General features: G+C 36.3%; 1 protein-coding gene across 1 annotated transcript in view; it reads right to left on the minus strand.

The window, feature by feature from the left end:
* Window positions 1-20981, minus strand: part of ADAM2 (ADAM metallopeptidase domain 2) — a 113906-nt gene that overhangs the window by 9996 nt on the left and 82929 nt on the right. The window contains exons 13-18 of the mRNA XM_003902677.4: window positions 19543-19641; window positions 19238-19433; window positions 13765-13870; window positions 8727-8910; window positions 2348-2425; window positions 2006-2144 (exon numbers count right to left, since the gene is read on the minus strand). Coding sequence (XP_003902726.1) covers window positions 2006-2144; window positions 2348-2425; window positions 8727-8910; window positions 13765-13870; window positions 19238-19433; window positions 19543-19641 — 802 coding nt within the window. The remainder of the gene's footprint in view (window positions 1-2005; window positions 2145-2347; window positions 2426-8726; window positions 8911-13764; window positions 13871-19237; window positions 19434-19542; window positions 19642-20981) is intronic.

The raw sequence follows: 20981 nt of genomic DNA on the forward strand, positions 1-20981 counted from the left end.
ATAAAACCACAATCCATTAAACAAAGGCCACACTCACAAATCTCTTTGACATATGCCTTTCTCTGTTGGATCCTGTGAGGCTGTTATGAAATTACCAGTTTAAAATTCTTAGTAGCCTTATTGTTTGAAAGTTTTTATGATGCATTTACATAAAATACTTAGAAGGCCTTTTGTATGGATGAAAGAGTCTCTAAGAGATATCAACTTAGGTTTTCCTGAGATTTTAACAGAGGTGTTTACAGTCAAAGGCCTTGCTTAATTTTGTTTTGATATAAAATTTTATTGCTCTAATCTCAAATTTGGCCTTTCATTGTTTCTTACTTTAAGAAACTTGTGGAGAATGAAAATTAGTTTTACTTTCAAACCGATAAAATCCTTGCATGGACCAATGTCCTAGAAAGTCTCATTAATGTTTTTTTCCAGTCATTTCATAGTAGGCATGAGTTCAATTTTCCACATTACCAAAGGCAGCAGTGATGCCTAACAATTTACCACTTCATAATAATGGTTTCACTTTCTGCAACGTGTTTTTAAACTGTCCTTGAATTGCTCACCAACTTCAACATGTACTAAGACTTCAGTAGTTTCCTGCCTTTCTATCTTTCATGCACTATCCAATTTCAAAGTTAAAGCCACATTTTAGATTTCTATTACACAACATAGCAGTAGCTAAATTTTTTAAATTATTTATTGTCATGTAAGAAATTACCTCAATGCTTAGTAACTTAAAACATTCTATTTTGCTCACAATTTTGTTGGTTATGAATTTGAGGAGGGCTTATTAGATGGTTGTATTTTTGTTTCTGAGTGCAATCAAATTTCAGATATTGCTGATAATTTTCAAGAAGTGAATGAGAGAATGAGATTTCCAGGAATGAGAGAAGTAAGGATTCCAAAATACCTAGATAGGGTCTGTAGGAAGACCACGAGAGTCCTAGAATGTTAGTTCTTCACATTTTGTTGATCAATCATACCACTAAAATCAATCTGGAAAGGAGTGGTCTCCACTGCTCATTGGGAAATGGCATGTGTGTGCATGAATAGAAACAATTAATTGCAGCCAATGGGAAGATAAGCTAATTGTTGCTAGTAAAATGGAAATAGCTTGAAAATACATTAATTACAAAGTTTTAAACTTACTAATCTATTACTATATAACATAAAATATAATATTTCCAGATACTGGAATTAATGTGGAAACTACCTATGACTCAAAAATAGAAAAATGGCTCTAATTGTGTGTACATTTAGATTTTTATGTCAAAGAAATCTCCTGGCCCTAAGTATCATTGGATATGCCAGTTAACTTCTTGCTTTCTCTAAAATTCATCTAGGCTTTTCCTCTGCTTTGATCAATATCACAGGGAGCCACACTGCCCAAGTTCCTTGATCTGCTGTCTTCCAGTCAGTTTTTATCACTGGGAATCACTGAGTAAAATTTGGAGGATTCGAAGAGTAAAAATAGCTCTGATATTACTCCCCCTTCCTCACCAGCATCACCAACAGTGACTGTATATTCTCTATACCTCCAGTTCATGCTGGACAGTAACTCTCCCTGTGGTTCCAATCCTGCTATATATCCCTGACCAGAGTTATATATCATGCTAAATAGCCCAGATTCTGATTCTAGTAATACCACCTCTTTTTATTGTCCCTCCAACCCTAAAAAGTGGTAGTCATTTTCTGGGTTGCCTCACCTTTCTCTGATTATCATCTCATCTATGCAATTACCAGATGCCTTACATTGCATTCTTTCTGTTTGAAAGACTAAAGTGATTTCTATCTTTACGCCTGGGTTCTGACTGATATATCATATTTATAACACATGCTACATATGTTGTAATATATTACTCTCTGGAAGTGGAAGTAAAACATACATATTCGTATGCAGTTTAATGTCCAAACATAGTCTAGATATAAATTGGTAGACAAAATATTATGTTATTAAATTTAATAAATTCAAATTATGTTTTAATTATATTTTCGATTTATTATTAATACTTACCAGGGAGCCTGGCTGGTACAGCTACAAGTGGAAAATTGCCACTGTCAATACTCCCACCAGGCGATGTATCTGATTGAACTGAGCAATCTGGAGGTAAATATGAAGCACTACAGTGACAGTGCTTTTTGTTATTGCATACCTAAAAGAAGGAGAAATATCACCTTATAAGATAAGCAACTAGATTTATATGTGTTCAAGTAGAATTATAAAATAATATGTATGTCAGATAAGGCCAATTTTCCTATATGTTGTGTGTGGTGAGTGTGTGTGTGTAGCAATGCATTTAGTTTCCTAAAATTAGACTCAATGATTTCTATTTTCACCTCATAGTATGCTACTTACGCCTCTATGATTGCATTTGTCTGTAGTACAATCATAACCCAAGTATGAAGAACTCACACATCTTTGATTCTTGCAAACCTAAAAAGGATGAGCAAAAATAAGTTAATTGACATGCCATCTAGAGTTGCCATTTAATTAAAAGCATTCCATACCATACCATATTACCATGGACTAATAATTCTTAGCAACAAGAATTAGAATACTAACAATGAATAGTTAATGTATTGAGCTACTCTCTTTCCAGCACTAGATGAGACACTGATTACCTAGGAGTAAACAAAACAATAATAACTTCTTCCCTGCTTAGATTGGGATAGCAGGTACAAATATGAAATGAGTAAAACACAAATAAGCATGTAATAAGTGCTGTAATGAAAACATTGATTTATGAAAGCGTAAAATACAGAAAATGTGTCAAATATTTGAGAACAGTAAAACCTTCTCATTGAGCCCTGATGATAGATCAGAATTAATTGGTATAGAAGTAAAAGACAGAGTATTATAAAAAAGAAATAATATTTAAAATGATTCTGCCTTGGAAGAATATATTGAATCTTTGAGAAATCTAAAGGGCAGTGTGGCCATTCAGTCATTCATTAAATACATATTTGAGTCCTACAAATGTACCTGGCCCCAAGAAGGCATGAGTGAACAACACGAATCTCATCTTGTTCATATCATAACAAAGAGAGAGAAACAAACAAAACACTTGATATTATATGAGAGGAGATATTTAATGGCATGATTGTGTAGAATCTTATATTCTTCATGAGCAAGTTGGCCAAATACAGCAATTTGCTGTATTTACACATTGGAGGAGGGAAAGCTGATAAAAGTAGGTTTTGGAAAAGAGAATGGAAAGGGCAATAGCCTGAAGATACAAAGTTAGAATGTCATTGCTGTGGTCCACAAAAATGATAACCATACAGTGAAACTGAGTGGCAATGAGGATAGAAACCAGTAGATGTATTTGAGATAGAAAGTTTAAACCAGCTGAGCTGGAGTAATATACGTAGTAAAAAGAGATGGATGAATGACACCAAGGATTCTGACTTGTTTGATTCTCTTGCTGGTAGTTAAATCAAGTGAGATAAGGAAAGTTAAGCATCAAGACAAAGGTTTAGTAATTGTTTTCAGAGATCACTTTCGACCTATATCAAATAATACTATGTTTCAAAAGAACAAAAAATGTTTGATGAACTCATACAAACACCCAAAGCGACTCATGATAAGCCCAAGAACATGTAATTGGAAATATTTTTTATTTTAAAAGTTTGCTAAAGAATATTGGCAATATTTTGGGAGATTTTTTCTCTTATAATATAGGATCATAACACATTAACTTTTAAAGTCAGAGAGTTAATCTGTTCACATAGTTTTTGCCCAATATTATTGAGTATGAAAAAATACATTTTTGTGTTGGAGAGTTATGGCAATGCATACCTCTGTTTAAGATTTACAGGGAGGCCGGGCGCGGTGGCTCAAGCCTGTAATCTCAGCACTTTGGGAGGCCGAGACGGGTGGATCACGAGGTCAGGAGATCGAGACCATCCTGGCTAACACGGTGAAACCCCGTCTCTACTAAAAAAAAATTTTAAAAAGCTAGCTGGGCGAGGTGGCGGGCGCCTGTGGTCCCAGCTACTTGGGAGGCTGAGGCAGGAGAATGGCGTGAACCTTGGGGGCGGAGCTTGCAGTGAGCTGAGATCCGACCACTGCACTCCAGCCTGGGCGGCAGAGCCAGACTCCGTGTCAAAAAAAAAAAAAAAAAAGATTTACAGGGAAATGGACTAATGATGAATAGATGGCCAGGTTATCTTGGATGTCTTGGATGGCTGTGGTACCAGCATAAAAAGTACTAGCTCTGGATACTGTATACAGATTAGTGCTACTGTAGTTATAAATCTATTCTGTTAGCATGCTTCCTTCACACCTAACTACAATTTAAATAGAAAAGTTAGATATATAATTTGCAGAGCTATTGTCCAGAAAAAAGTAAACCTAATTCTCAGAACCATTAAATATATTAATTGTCTAGAGAAACAAAAGTTGAGGAAGGGTTGTTGGTATTACTGGTACCCTTTTTGTGCAATGAAGTGTTGTTGTGGTTTTTTGTTTTTGTCTGTTTGGTTTTTGTTTGTTTGTTTGTTTTTGCTTTAACATGCCTGTGGCAGAGTGCTTAACTTCAGTTGCATCATGCAGGAAGTTTCGCTAGGGAAAAATAGCATCCAAATTAGCTAGCTAAAAAAAATTTAAAATATTTATAACCATATAGCAATAGTAGTATTAGATAAAAAATACAATTCTTTTTTATTCTTCACCAAACTCTCTAAAACAGATTTATTTTTGTTTTGAGATAAGACTCATAATGCAGCCTCTTTTATTGTCATTAGGCAGAATAGGTTCCTACAGAAACCCTCTTGTTATGGAGGGACTAAAATACTAAGTGAAATAAAATCTGTACATACTATCTTTTTTTTTTTTTTTTTTTTGAGATAGGGTCGGTCTCAGTCTGTTGCCCAGGCTGGAGTGCAGTGGCATGGTCTCAGCTCACTGCAGCCTATGCTTCCTGGGTTCAAGCAATTCTATGCCTCAGCCTCTCAAGTAACTGTGATTACAGGTTTGTGCCACCACGCCCAGTTAATTTTTGTATTTTCAGTAGAGATGGAGTTTCACCATGTTGGCCAGGCTCATACTCTTTTTTTAAAGGCATAATTGTGCCAGAGACAAAAATCATTTTTAGGTTCAGAAAATGTGAAACAATGTGATTCCACAAAAGCAACTAAAACTGAAGGCAGCACTCCTCCAGTGGCCACCAATGACCAAGAATTTTGGATTTAAATGATCATTTGCAACCTACAACAGTGGCAGAATTCTAAGCAGGTTATATCAAACTTTCAATAAATAGTCTGGGGAGGTACATCAGAAAAATGGTGATATAGGAAACAAAACAAAATCAGGCTGAAATAACATTATAGGAGCTCCGGCAACAATTAAAGGTCTGTAGCAACCAGTAAAATACTGAAGAACACATTGTCATAGTCAAAATGGCAGAAAATTTTATGGCATTTTTGTCTGAATGAGGCAGCAGCTAAATTCTCAATCCCTTCCCTCAAACTGAAGGATGCAGCACAGATCTTATTGGCAATCTTCTAACTTGTCTGGTAGCTGCCTTAAGGACTGGTTTTTGATTTGCCTAACTCAAATCTCAGATGGAAAGAAGCAGTATAGACTGCTAGGGAAAGCTGCAGGGAGAGTAACATTTGCAGACACCTGGGGCAAGAGATTATGGTGGAGACATAATTGTAGCTCCCACAATAATACCCACAGTGTCATGGGAGGGACCTGGTGGGAGGTATTATGGTGGCAGGTTTTTCCCATGCTGGTCTCCTGACAGTGAATAAGTCTCATGAGATCTGACGGTTTTACAAAGGGCAGTTCCCCTGCACACACTCTCTTGCCTGCCTCCATGTGAGATATGCCTTTGTTCTTCCCTTCTGCCATGATTGTGAGACCTCCCCAGTCATGTGGAGCTGTGAGCCCATTAAATCTTGTTTTCTTTATAAATTACCCAGTTTCAGGCATGTCTTGATTAACAGCATGAGAACAGACTAATACAGTGAAATTGGTACCAGGAATGGGGTGCTACTATAAAGATACCCAAAATGTGGAAGCAATTTTGGAACTGGGTAACAGCCAGAGATTGAAATCATTTGGAGGGCTAAGAATAAGATGGGAAAAAGTGGGAAAGTTTGGAACTTCCTAGAGACTTGTTGAATGACTTTGACCAAAATGCACTTAGTGATATGAACAATGAAGTCCAGGCTGAGGTAGTCTCAGATAGAAATGAGAAACTTGTTGGAAACTGGAGAAAAGGTGACTCTTGTTATGTTTTAGCAAGGAGATTGGCAGTATTTTGCGCCTGCCCCAGAAATCTGTGTAACTTTGAACTTGAGAGAGATGATTTAGGCAATCTGGCAGAAGAAATTTCTAAGCAGCAAAGCATTCAAGAAGAAGCAAAGCATAAAAGTTGGAAAACTTTGCAGCCTGATGATGCAATAGAAAAAAAGAACCCTTGTTCTGGGGAAAAATTAGAGTCTGCTGCAGAAATTTGCATAAGTAATGAGGAGTCAAATGTTAGTCATCAAGACAGTGGGGAAAACGTCTCCAAGGCATATCAGAGACTTTCATGGTAGCCCTTCCCATCACAGACACAGAGACTTAGGAGGGAAAAATGGTTTCCTCGGCAGGGCCCAGGGTCCCCCTGCTCTATACCGCCTCAGGACTTGGCACCCTGCATCCCAGCTACTCTAGCTATGGCTAAAAGGGTCCAAGGTACAGCTCAGCCCATAGCTTTAGAGGGTGCAAGTAATAGTAAATCCACCGGAATAGTAAATCCACCACCTCCTTAAAGCAAGAATTTCACAGGACCTATAAAACAGTAAAACACACACACACACACCACACACACACACACACACACACACACACACACACAAAGAAAAACAAGGTATTTAGACAAGAAATAGCATGAAAATAGGGCAATTAAACAAGCTGCCACCTTGCCCAAGTTTGTAGAATGGCTCTGTTCTGTAGAAGTTCTTTACTAATTTCTTTAGTATTATCTGAACTTTGGGGTCGACCTGAATATAAAGCTTAGGGTCATCCCAGATCCTTTCTGAGCATGCATCTTTCCTAGGCCTGTGTGTGGTTTTTTAGTTTCTCAAATACATGGTTGATTTAAAATGTATTATTTTTCCAACTCATCCCATCCTCATCCTAGTGTTCCTAAATGGCTACTTGATGAGACATCACTTTTGTCATGAACACTGTGGCAGGGTATTGCCTGTCATACACTCTTCATCCCATTCACTAACTGCGGATATAACCGGAGTTCCAATCAACCATTTTGAAGGCAATATGAAAGAGGGTCACAAACAAGATCTATAGCTAAAAACTGAACTGAGTCTGGATCATTGATGACATAATGGCACCCAGTAACTGCACTGGATGGACAAACTCCAAAATTACTTTGTATTATGGGAAAAAAATGACTACCAACTATTTAAGCCACTTTTGGTGGTTCCCATTTCCTGTGCAATTCCTACCTCACATAACATATTTTAACCTGTTTAGAAACAATGGAGAATTTAAAATGTAAGATAGTCTTGAGCATTAATTTGGTAAGAAGTTTTCAAACTAAATTTAATGAAAGCAAATGTGTTGCACGATTTTTTAAATGACTTACATTTTGTGCGAGAATTTGGAATGACAATTTTTTTATTTGTATACACTCTTACTTTCTAATTTTCTAAATGAATATTAGTAAAGTTAGTATAGTTTTCCTTTCCCTCCTTTCTTCACTAGGGGGCTTACTGTATTCTGTTACTTATTAAGCCAGAGAGGCTTTAGAATTTAAACATGACACTAATTTGAGCTTGCACCTCCTTAATGTATATATGTGTTTGTATGTAAGTAGTTCATATTTCGTATAATAAAAAAATCTCAGAAGGCAAAAACTATTGATATATATGCATAGCTACCATATTGAATGCAAAGTAAGAAAGATAGATATGTAGATAGATAAATATTCTACAACTCCATGTGTGTGTGCATGTCTATGAAAAATTGATGGAAGGTTCCTAAAAATAAAAAGTCATTACATCTCAGATATGTGACTTTGATTGATTTTTTCTTTATTCTGTGAGTTTGTTTATTATTTTCATCAGTAAAATGGGCATATATTATTTTAATGGCTATTTTAAAATAATTATACCAAAAGATAATTTATGACATTAGATGTATTCTCTGTGTAATATGAGATAATTTAATAAAATACAGTAAATGAACAATGCGGTTCTCAATTCAGGTAATACACACATTTCAATGAAAAAAGTACTAAATAACCAATGAAATAGTCATAGCAATGTCATCTATGCATGATTGCAAATATTTTATTCTTTTAAAGTTTGTTTTTTTCCTGATTTTCTGTATTGAATATACACTTAAATTCTGAGAAAAAATACTAATTAGGTATCATTTAAGAACAGAGTCTAGGCCAGGTGCTGTGGCTCATGCCTGTAATCCCAGCACTTTAGGAGGCTGAGCTGAATGGATCACCTGAGGTCATGAGTCTGAGATCGGTGTGGCCAACATGGCAAAACCCCATCTCTACTAAAAATATAAAAATTAGCTGGGCATGGTGGTACCTCCTGTAATCCCAGCTACTCAAGAGGCTGAGGCAGGAGAATCACTTGAACCTAGGAGGCACTGAGCAGAGATCACACCACTGTATTCTAGCCAGGGCGAGAGTGACATTCGTCTCAAAAAAGGACAAAGTCTAAAATATTAGGAAATTATTTGGAAATAAAAGACTACCTACCTTATTTGAACCACAAGAAGTTCCATCTTTTATCCACATCTTGTGGCTGTCTTCATGATCACTGGCAAATTCCACAGCAACACAGAGATGTCCACTTATGTTGGCATAAATAATAGTGGCTCTTGGAATTTGTAATAAAAATTCACCTGCATATTTACATATTAATTTTCCGCACTGCAGATTGCTATAATTTATCCATAAATAAAAATTATTAATTTTAATTTAGAGAAGTACAGTAATATAATTTCTAAAATAGATAGATTTAAATAAAGTATTCAAGGTTTGCAAGAGAATATATGCAATTCATTTTAAAACACACACAAAAAAAGGGCCTTGCCTAAATTGCCAATAATAACTGAACATTTTAGTAATTATGAACTGAAGTTGGTGCAAAACTAATAGTGGTTTCTGCCACAGTTTTAATGGCAAAAGCCACAATCGTTTTTGCACCAACCTAATATTCCCTAGTTAGCCTGAGAAGTTTTTTTGTGATTCCTTCACTTTCCTTTGAAACTGAAACAAAATCAAACCCAAGTTCAAATGAATTTAACATCTTTTCACCTTTTGAGTGATTTTAAAAATGAAGATTTCAAGGTCACTCACATTAATTAACAAAAATAATCACTGATTAATACTACAGGGTTATCACTATATATATCACATAAGGTAGTATGTCCTACAGATTAATGTGAGCATTTGCCTATAGCACATGCTACAAACCATAAGATTTTTATTTGGCCCTTGCATCCTGTTTGGAATCTTAAATGCTACCACATGACCATTGCTACATCAGAAGATTCAGGAAACCATGGAGGCAGAGTGACTAACCCTAGATCAACTACATATGTTGAGATAGACGACATATGTTATCTAAATAGCCTCCTAATCAGCAAAATCTCAGCAGTGATGAAAATCTAGATGTCTTCGAGCAGTTTTCTATGGTCTGAACTTTTCTCCCTTTGGTCAAAAGAAGACAACGAAAATGGGCAAACCAGCCCCTGAAGTGGTCAGGCATCATCGAGCAAGGACTTGGAGTTGATAAAAGTTGTTCTACACTCATAGTGCATGCACACACCTGTTAAACATTAAGTAATTTCATAGAACATCAACCTTAGGCAAAGCCATTCTGCGACCATGAAAGATTAAGAAAATAAGCAAGTTCACTTCATAGATCATGTCTGAACACAGATGAGAAACAAACATTGTCCAAGCCACAAATTTACTGGACATTCAACTAACATGTGTGACTACTGCTTCTTTAGCAATTACAGCTTTAGCTTCACTTTAGTCTTCCCTCTTCATATATAAGATTAAGATACACAATCATACAATTATTAATATCTCTACTTTAAAACATCTAATTTACAGCAAATGTCTATTTCCTGAAACCTTCCTAAAAATCACCTAACTCAAGTCCAAATCTCTAGAACTGGCATGCTCCACAATTTCTCATAATGTGCATTCTCACCACCCAACAAGTAAAAAAAACCCAACTTGTTCAACTTTAGCTGCCTTCTTGGTGGTCTTTGGCTGGAAGGCATTGTAGTAAGGTAGAAGTGTAATCTAAAACACACATGCTTACACTTTGAAGGCACTGGAATGTAACCAGAAAGGGAAGGACTATATAACTGAGCTTTAAGAATGGGAACTGCAGCACCAGATATTCTGTAGATGTGGCTTTGTTTAATAATTTATGAAAGCACATCCAAGGTTGAAGATTCTTAGCTTGAATAATCCAAGGACATAACTAAAATACAGGCCTAATATCAATTAGTTGACTGGAAACTTAGACTGAGAAGTAAAATCTGAATATAAATTTCAGATTTATATTCAGCCTGAAACCTGGATGACTACTGAACTAATTAAGCATGTGTGGTGAAGAATCCAGGGAGCACATCAAAAGCATCTCCTGGAGGCATAAAGAAATGAACAATGTTTTCAGTTCCTGCGCAGAGACAGGTTTGGTTTATAGTTTGAGTCCAGCTATGTTAAATCCCTTCCATTACAAAATTCTAGCCTTCAGAAAAGCAGAAGTGAATGCAATTTCTATTATATAATAGTCATATTATATGATACAAAGTTAAAAATATGCTAAACATACAAAGAAAAAGTGAAATATAACATAGAGGGCAAATAAATTACTAGATATCAATACCAATACTACCCAGACATTGCATTCAGCAGAGAAGCCCTTTAACGCAGCTAACATAAATAGGATCAATGATGCAAAGGAAAATGTAGTCAGAATAGCTAGACGTTTTCCTTTAGTAAGTATATACTTGAGCAGTTACAAAGCAAATTTCTGTACATTTGGAATGTGAGTATATGAGGAAGCAACTTGTATACTAAGATGTACTTTATGGTACTTAATTAGAATTTGAATTATTACTAAGTTCATGTCTTAAATTCAGAGATTTAAATAAATGAATATGTGCTACATGTATGTGCGTATATGAAATGCATGTTCTAGCTCTGTTGACTGAGAAGGTTGAGAGGTAACGAGAAACAGTAGACGTGCAGACTACTGGTGCTTAGGTATTTATTTTCAAATACCGTCTTCTAAGAAAAGGAATCAAGGCTTCTTGGATAAATAGCTGAATCCAGAACAGAGGTAGAAGAAGTGCAATGCAGCCTATAACATCTTTTCACGTGCTGGAAAAATTTGGAAGTTATTAAAAAGTCATACAGACTTTTGAAAAGGACACATTAACCAACTCAAAGGGATTTCCAATAGTCAAAATTAAGATAATTTGAGAAAGTATCAAAATAAATAACGATAGTAATGTATTCTATCCTATTAAATAAAATAACAATTACTGTGTCTAAACTGATACACATAAATATATAGATAAGTAAATAAATAAAAGTATAGAAGTGTCTACTTCTTCCTACAGTACATTGCTAGCTAATAAGGGCAAAGTCAATAATACAGTTAGAAAATCACTAATGGATTTTAAAACTAGTTAAAGTTTGAGGAGAAACAGAATGCACCCAGGGTCTCAATACAACTCCTCCAAAATTACATGTTAAACCCAAAAAGAAAACAGTAATTTCACAGTTGAAAGATTTAGAGAATAATGACATTATCAAAACATTTAAACTAAAATGTCCAATACTGAAAAAAAATGGCACATACCTTTAAAAAAATCCAGGGTACAACAACATCACTTCAGTGACAAACATGCCAAAATGTATAACTTACATATAATTATGAAAAATTTCAAAGAAACCTAAATTGTGGGAAAATTCTTCAAATTACTTAACTGATAGTATTTTTAAAAAACTAATAAAAATAAACAAATAAAAATAAAAACGTTCCAAATGAAAGAACTCTAAAAATACATTATGAGTAAATATAAATATCTGACACTGGGTTTGTTCCTGAACAAGGAAAATAGCCTAAAATTACTCAGAACAATGAATGAAATTTCAATATGAACCATGTTTGATAGCTATAAGTTATGTAAGAACATGTATTTATTTTCAAGATAAACACACTGATATATTGAGGAATAAACAAGCACAGTTTTCATCTTACACTCAAACGGTTCAGAAACGTAATTATGAAGAGAGGAGAGGAGAGAAAAGTTAGAACAACAGAAGGGTAAAGCAGTAGGGAAAATGTAAACAACCTGTAAACCTAGGCAAAGGGTATATGGGAATTCCTTGCACTATTCATGAAAACTAGAAATTTGTTACAGAAGTTTTACTTTACTTTTGAAATAATATCAACATAAAATTTTACAACAAAGGAATGGGTATCAGTAACATTCTAGTTCTAATTTATTTATTTATTTTTTTATTTTTGAGGTGGAGTCTCGCTCTGTCGCCCAGACCAGAGTGCAGTGGCGCAATCTCGGCTCACTGCAACCTCTGCCTGCCAGATTCAAGTGATTCTCCTGCCTTAGCCTCCTGAGTAACTGGGATTAGAGGCACCCGCCATCATGCCCGGCTAATTTTTGTATTTTTAGTAGAGATGGGGTTTCACCATGTTGGCCAGGCTCGTCTCTTAACTCCTGACCTCAGGTGATCCACCGGCCTCAGCTTCCCAAAGTGCTGGGATTACAGGTGAGCCACTCCGCCCAGTCTTCTAGTTCTAATTTACAAAATAATAGTAACAGATAATAGTTAGCACTCATATAGTACATACTACGTATCGGTCACCACTGGCACCAAACTGGTGATGTTATTAATATTCATATTTTACATATAAAAAATAACTGAAATACGTGCCTGAGGTCACACGAATAGGTAAAGAGTGGAGTTAGGATTTAAAACCAAAATGTCTGGCTGTAGAGCACATATTCTTAAAAACCACGCTCTGGCCGGCACGCCTGTAATCCCAGCACTTTGGGAGGCCGAGGCAGGTGGATCACGAGGTCAGGAGATCCAGACCATCCTGGCTAACACGGTGAAACCCCGTCTCTACTGAAAATACATAGAAATTAGCCGGGTGTTGTGGCGGGAGACTGTAGTCCCAGCTACTCGGGAGGCTGAGGCAGGAGAATGGCGTGAACCCGGGAGGCGGAGCTTGCAGTGAGCCGAGATCGCGCCACTGCACTCCAGCCTGGGCGACAGAGTGAGATTCCTTAAAAAAAAAAAAAAAGAAAAAGAAAGGAAAAAAAGAAAAACATGCTTTGCTTCTTAATTCATGTATTTTAACTTCGTTACTAGGAGGATTGTCATGCTTTGTAAAAATTAAAGTAATAGCGTCACTGCACTCCAGCCTAGGCAACAGAGTGAGACTCCGTCTCAAAGAAAAAAAAGGAAAATTAAAGTAATAGCATGTATAATAAAAATGATTACTGATGGGTAATTAATGTACCTGTATGAAAATTAAACACTTTGTGGAAAAGTACAAGGGATAATTTGGGTACAGGAGAGGAGCAATGTGTCTATGATATTTATAATTTGAATAAACATGGTCTTACTTTATGTTCAGGGGATATTTTGCTTACATATAAACTTAATTGTTTGATGTTATTTTCAAATATAAGGTGATAAATAGAAGGTCTAAGACAGATTTCTGAAAACATACTCAGCTTCACACTGTGTGTATCCTGAATCACCTATACCACAATTTCCAGATACATCAGTCTTGGAATTAAGGTAAGAATAACATTCTGTAGGACCAAACTCTGCTTCTGAGAATAAAAAGGTGTGGTTAGTCATATCAAACTTATATTAATTAAAAAAAAATAACAAATACACTTAAAATTCTAAAATGGTTTAACATATTCATTGTACAAAATAAGATAATACTATAACAATCAAAATAAAAACTAGATTTAAGATCACACAAAACCACTTCAATGAAATGTTTAAAAATTGAAAGGACTCTGGTATGCTGTCCAAAGACATATCCTAGACATACTCCAGAGTTAACCACTGTATTCAGTTTAGCCTCTAATCATAGTAAGTCTATAAATGCATATCATATCTATTAGCAGGTAGGAAACTTTTTTCCCATATTGACTTATTTGTCCATTATCAGTTTTAGCATGAATGTCTTTTCAAGTCAAACCACTAACCAATTATCTTATGTTTTACACCATAATTTCCTCAGACCAGAAATATATTGGAGTCACAATTGATTCATTCGCCCCCCCCCATCATCAAATCCACATGCACAATCTGTATAATTTTAATTATCATAAGATCCAACCTACATGGCCAGGCACAGTGGCTTACGCCTGTAATTCCAGCACTTTGGGAAGCCGAGGCGGGTGGATCACAAGGTCACGAGATCGAGACCAGCCTGGCTAACACGGTGAAACCCCATCTCTACCAAAACTACAAAAAAAAAATTAGCCGGGCGTGGTGGCGGGCACCTGTAGTCCCAGCTACTCGGGAGGCTGAGTGAAGTCTCACTAACAGAGTGGACAGACTCAGATCTCAGCAGCAACCCACAGATGCTGTAGTGAACTGAAAAGTAACAGTTCATTTTGTCCCAGAGGTCATTTGCAAAGCTGGTTATGGGTAAGAGGTCAAAATTTTAACCTTGGCTAGGGTAGCAAACCATTATTGGTAGACAAAAAATAGGCCAAAACAAAGAAATAAAGCCAAAATCTACAGATCAAAATGAATTTTAGGTATCCAAGAGAAACTACTGAAAGACAGTGTGATGATACATTTTATGTGTCAACTTGACTAGGCTATAGTCCCAAATTACTCAATTAAACACTAATCTAGGCATTGCTCTGTAGGTATTTTGTAGGTGTAATGAAGTCTACAATAAGTTTATTTTATTTAGGAAATATTATCCTAGATAATCTGGATGGGCCTGATTTAATTGTTAATAGTTGGAAGACCTTTAGAGCAGGCTTCCCTGAAAAAGAAAAAAATTCTGCCTGCCAACTTCAATTTATGCTTAAAATTTCTATTCTGCCCTTTTAATTGTCTTGCCCTACAGATTTCATGCTTGCCTAGCCAGCCCTACAATCTCATCTGCCAATTATTTGCATAGATATACATTCAAAATTCTATATACAATAAAATATCTCCATATCTATATCTATCTACCTACAGAGAGGAAGAGAGAGTGCAGAATTACATATCCAAAGAATTCTGTTTCTCTGGTGTAGTTCTAGTTGATAGAATTGATAAACAAAGGGGTCAGTGATGTTTTAACTTGGGCATATTCTCATTTGTTCTCAGTGTCTCAGGATAGATGAAAGCCAGCAGGCTTACAGTTAATGAAGACGTCACATCTCTGTTGGAGCTCTGTTAAAGCACTATGCCCAGAGGCAGTCAATAATTTACCAAAATATTTTATCTAAACTTTCAATTCCCTGGGAAAATCTCTACTACCAGGTGGCTGGGGCTACTTGATTTGATTTAGAGCTCAGTTAAGTGAAAAAAAAAAATGAAGAAAAAAAAATCTTGACTTTCAGAGTGAGGTAAATTAGATAGGTTGGTCATGGCATCCCTTAAATGAGAACAAATTTGCAAAATAGATGGCGAAAATAAACCTCCCAACAGTGCACAAACTGCATCCTGGGATACTGGTTAGAACATCCTGCAGCAAGGAGATAAAGGAACATAAGGGAAAATGCCCAAATTGGTTCAAGCACAGAAACTCATGATTTGTGTCCTTGGAGTGACCTATGCTCATTATAATAGTGAAAAAGGCACCCTTGGGTGGAGAATTAAAATGCTAATGAGAAATGTGATGCATGTACTAGCATGTACAGCAATAGCACATGTGCATTCAGGAGACCCTCCACGACATGCTAAACAACAGTGCCCATGCCCACGCTCTTATGAATAATCATGTTAGACTCCAATAAAAGGAAGTTCCTCAATGCCAACTAACCCTCTTATTCTTGTGCAGCCTCCTCTGATGCAGAGTGTACTTTGCTTTGCAATGAACTTCTTTACTTACTTTCCCTTTGGACTTGCTCTCAAATTCTTTTGTGCAGTGAAGTAAAGAATCTGAACTGGTTCACTGACAACAAAGGCATTACTGAAATAATATACATCTGCTACCAACATCACCAGTGCCTAAGGCTGTGATTTCAGTTGAGGCAAACAAGAGCTCACTGGAAATTTTAAAGAAATTCCTGGAGAGTTAGATGACTATATGAAATGGAAAAACTCAAACCTATTGTTCACTCTGATTCAAATTTGTCAGTCACAAAATGATTAGCTGTTTTTCAGTTGCCATCGACCCCCAGGTTGCCAATCAAATAACCTGAACCTGAGCAGGCTGGAACTGAAGTCAACCACATGCAGAACCGAAATACTAAAATCTAGGTGCATGGACCAAATTAAGAAGCAAGGGGTCGGATGCAGTGGCTCACTTCTATAATTCCAGCACTTTGGGATACCAAGACAGGAGGATTACTTGAGACCAGAAGTTTGAGACCAACTTGGGCAACACAGCAAGACCTCACCTCTACAAAAAAAAAAAAAAAAAAAAAAGTGAGCATGGTGACATGTATCTGTCGTCCCTGCTACTTGGGAGGCTGAGGCCAAAGGATCACTTGAGCTCGGGAGTCGGAGGCTGAAGTGAGCTATGACTGTATCACTGTACTACAGTTTGGGCAAGACCCTCACTCCCCTCGTCTCCCAAAAAATGAAGGGAGGAGAGTCCTGTTTTGTTGCAGTAAAAATTTAAAAGCTGAGGACCTGGCACCACCTCTTTGCATGACCCAATCAGAGCCTTTCTCATCTGTCTCATAGTTACCATCTGCCTATATAACCTGCCCCCAGACGCCAGCTTAAGGAAACAGATTTGAGCATTGCCTTTTGTCTCCTTGCTGCTGGACCTCACAATAAAGCTTTCTCTTTTCTTGGAAGCTGATGCTATTAGTATTGGCCTCGATGCATATCTGGAAGTGAACTCATTGCTTGGTAACAATGTAACTGGATCTAAAAAGCTGCACACAGGCCAGGCGCGGTGGCTCAAGTGTGTAATCCCAGTACTTCGGGAGGCTGAGGGAGGCAGATCACCTGAGGTCAGGAGTTTGAGACCAGCCTGGCCAACATGATGAAACCCTGTTTCTACTAAAAATACAAAAATTAGCTGGATATGGTGGTGTGCACCTCTAATCCCAGCTACTCAGGAGGCTGAGGCAGGAGAATCACTGGAACCTAGAAGGTGAGGGTTGCAGTGAGCCAAGATTGTGCCACTGCACTCCAGCCTGAGCAACAGAGCAAGAATCTGGCTCCAAAAAATAAAATAATAATAATAATAATAATAATAATAAGTAGCTGCAGACATACCTAGAAGAGTTCTGAGAACAGAGTTTTCTAGTCATTCCTAACTCTATGATGTTTACGTCCTGCACAAGCAGGAAGTAAAAGCTAAGGCTGTCTTACAAACTGCTTGAAGTTTGAATCTGTCTTCTCACAGAGATACTTTTGGCATAGGGTAGAAAACATATAGCTAAGGCATTAAAAGAAATCTGAAAGACTATTGGCAGCCACTAAATAATGCGGATGTAGAGTACTCCTTAGGAAGCACTCTGGGTCCATATAATGGAGAGAGAAGACTCAAATAAAAAATCTGAAATGAAACAGAAAACATTACCACTGATACTACAATGTTACCTTGTGATATAAAGAATTATAGGAGACATATATAAATAGAACAACCATATGCCAACAAATTTGATAACAGAAAAAATAAATTCCTAGATGCATCCAACCTACGAATATTAAATTATGAAAAAAATAGAAAATTGAAATACACCAACAATGATTGAGGAAATTAAATCAGTAATAAAAAAGTTTGCCTTTCACTCTCTCTTCTTTCTCTCTGCCTTTCTCTCTCTTTCTGTCTCTATTTTCCTTCTTTAATCTGAAAATCATCCACATTGTGGTACCAAATTACCCATTTTCCCAGGAGAACACTTTTTCATTTTGTAAGTTTCTTTATTTGCATCTTTGTTTTGTTTTTCTTCAAACCAACAGTCATTCCTAATTGTATGCTCATTTTGGTTATTGATAAATAACCAAAGTGGTTTTATTTTTGCAAGTAACCTTGCAATCCCTTTTTACACAGAAATTAGAGTTAGACTTGCGACTTGTTCCAGTTGAGAATAAAGGTGCCCCACCTATCTGTTTCTATGAACATCCTAAATATTTCCTCTGTCAATATTTTTTCTGATACAGAGATGAAATACTGTTGGCATTGTTGCTGTTTCCATATTATTTAGCCAACAATTTTGTATATGGTTTGCACCACGGTTTTCTTTTTCTTTTTTGTTTTTAACGTCAGTGTACATCATGCCTCAATAACTTCAGAGTCCCTGGATTTTCATGAAACTTCCTTATTGTTTCCACAGGTGATTTTGTGCACCTGAATGTGTGTGCCTACATATGTGGTTTAAACTGCATTTATATGACAACTTATAATTCTTTTACTGTCTGTAGTCATATTACTTATTCTATATTTACCAAAAAAAAATGGTGAATATGAAGTAAAAGTTTGTTTGTGTTCAGTCTACTTTCTTCTTTCTTGAAGTCAGAAGTCCCATAGACTTTAAATCTTTCCCTCTATTATTGTGATGAAAGTCATTAACAACATAATGATTTCACTTTTAATTAAATTAATTTTTAATTTCTAGCTACTGATATTTTTTCTGGCAGTATTCTCTTTTTTTTTTTTTTTTTTTTGAGGTGGAGTCTCACTCTTTCTCTCAGGCTGGAGTGCAGTGGCGTGATCTCAGCTCACTGCAACCTCAGCCTACTGAGTAGCTAGGATTACAGGCGTGTGCCACCAAACACGGCTAATTTTTGTATTTTTAGTAGAGACGGGGTTTCATCATGTTGGCCAGGCTGGTCTCGAACACCTGACCTCGGGTGATCTGCCCACCTCGGTCTCCCAAAGTGCTGGGATTACACACGTGAGCCACCACACCTGGCCATATTCTTCTCTTTCTATAATTCTTTAGAATATTTAAACTAAATGTGACATTTTAAAAATCACAGTCATGTATCAGCATCTATTTCTGTTCAGTTTCCAGAAAAAACACATATATGAGAAATCAAATGATAATAAATACCTCCGCCAAATGTGTCCATACATTGTTTATCCCCACTCATACAAACTCCATCTATACAGACCCATTGATTCGGTCCACACGGATGCCCAGTCTGAATAAAGTGGTTTTCTGGACATGACGCAGATGTTCCATTGCAATATTCAGGGAGGTCGCATTCATCAAAGGAAGGCCTACATACTCTTTCTTGTGACATAAACTGAAGGGGTGAGGTAAATGATATTGAATTAAGCAGAATGAGAATACATAAGCATAATAATGATAACTACTTATGTAGGTAATACTGAAATTGTTCAAAAAGCTCTTACTAGACAATTTTCACAGCATGGTCCTTCAGCACAATTTGAACCGGCTTTAAATCTACATGTGGCAGTATCACAGCATTTGGCTCCAAGAAGGAAACAATTCTGTAAGGCAAATCAAATGATCCGGAGTATTTTCCAACTTGTATTCATATTATAGACATGTTCATAATGACAACATATTATATAACATACACATAGATGCTTAACTTACATGTTTGCAAACAGAAAAATAAAACCACTTACTCATTTACTTAACAGACATTTATTAATTACCTACTAATTGTCAGACCATGTGTTGCTCATATTGCTTAGAATAGGTTTGGTTACACTGATAAAAGGATTCTCTGAAGCCCTGGGGTCCACCATAGTCAAGTCATTGAGAAGAACTGGCTCTTGTAGATAGAGATAGTTAAATACAAGACGTAAAATAAACAGAAGTTATACCTTAAAAATTCTATTGTAGTGACTACTTATTAGAGCCTTCTGAATCTAACATTTTAACAAGTTTCTGCATTTTGTGGTATATTGTTGATTTATTTCATTTTTAATTCTCTAAGTTCTGGAAAAATGATATTATTTCCGAGAATGATGAAGTTGTCACCTTTATATCATTCACTCATATCTTATTATGCCTTGTTTTATGCTTTAGTTCATCTATGCCCAGTGAATATGCTTTTAAAACTTCTATTACTAAAGTTAGTAAAAGCAATAGATAAGAAGGCTAAAAGACAATGCATTCTCTCTCTCTCTCTCTCACACACACACACACACACACTCACTCTCTCTCTCTCACACACACACACATTTTTTAAATACCCAGAAATTTAAAATAGGATAAACTGGAAAAAGAAATTTGATAAATCACACAAAAATAAATCATGGATTTAGTAGTCTTCATATGAGTTGTAGCAACATACTTACTCAAAGCACAGAGTAGTCAGTATTTTTCACAGCTATTCTGTCTAAGAATTGTCACTGTCATTGCTATCTACTGTAATTCTAGAGGGGAAAGTTATATCTTAGTGATTTAAGCCTCAATTATATAACATTTAGAGAGCTTAGATACATGACTGTCAAATTGAAGAAGAAAGTTTCAAGATGTTTCCATTCAAACCCAACCAAGCAAAAACAAGTGGGTGATGAGGAACAATTTTTTAAAAACATATCACATATCTCAGGATCTATAAACATACCTTTCTGGTTGGAGGGCTACATGAGTGACTACTGTAGGGCACAATGAAGTCTACTTAGTCTTTGTGATTCTTTTGAGCCTGTACCATTCGCTGTGAGTTTCAGTATCTCCTTCCCCTCATTTCATTCCCTTTATCTCTGCTCTCCTCACCTCCCTTCAACCCAGGCGCTTTCTCTAAGATTTCTGTGGTTTGGGAAAACTAGCTGTTCTTAATTATGTATGTTACAAATCTTTTTGACTTAAATATTGA

The sequence above is a fragment of the Papio anubis genome, chromosome 8, assembly GCF_008728515.1.
Source record: "Papio anubis isolate 15944 chromosome 8, Panubis1.0, whole genome shotgun sequence".
Taxonomy (NCBI): Eukaryota; Metazoa; Chordata; class Mammalia; order Primates; family Cercopithecidae; genus Papio; species Papio anubis.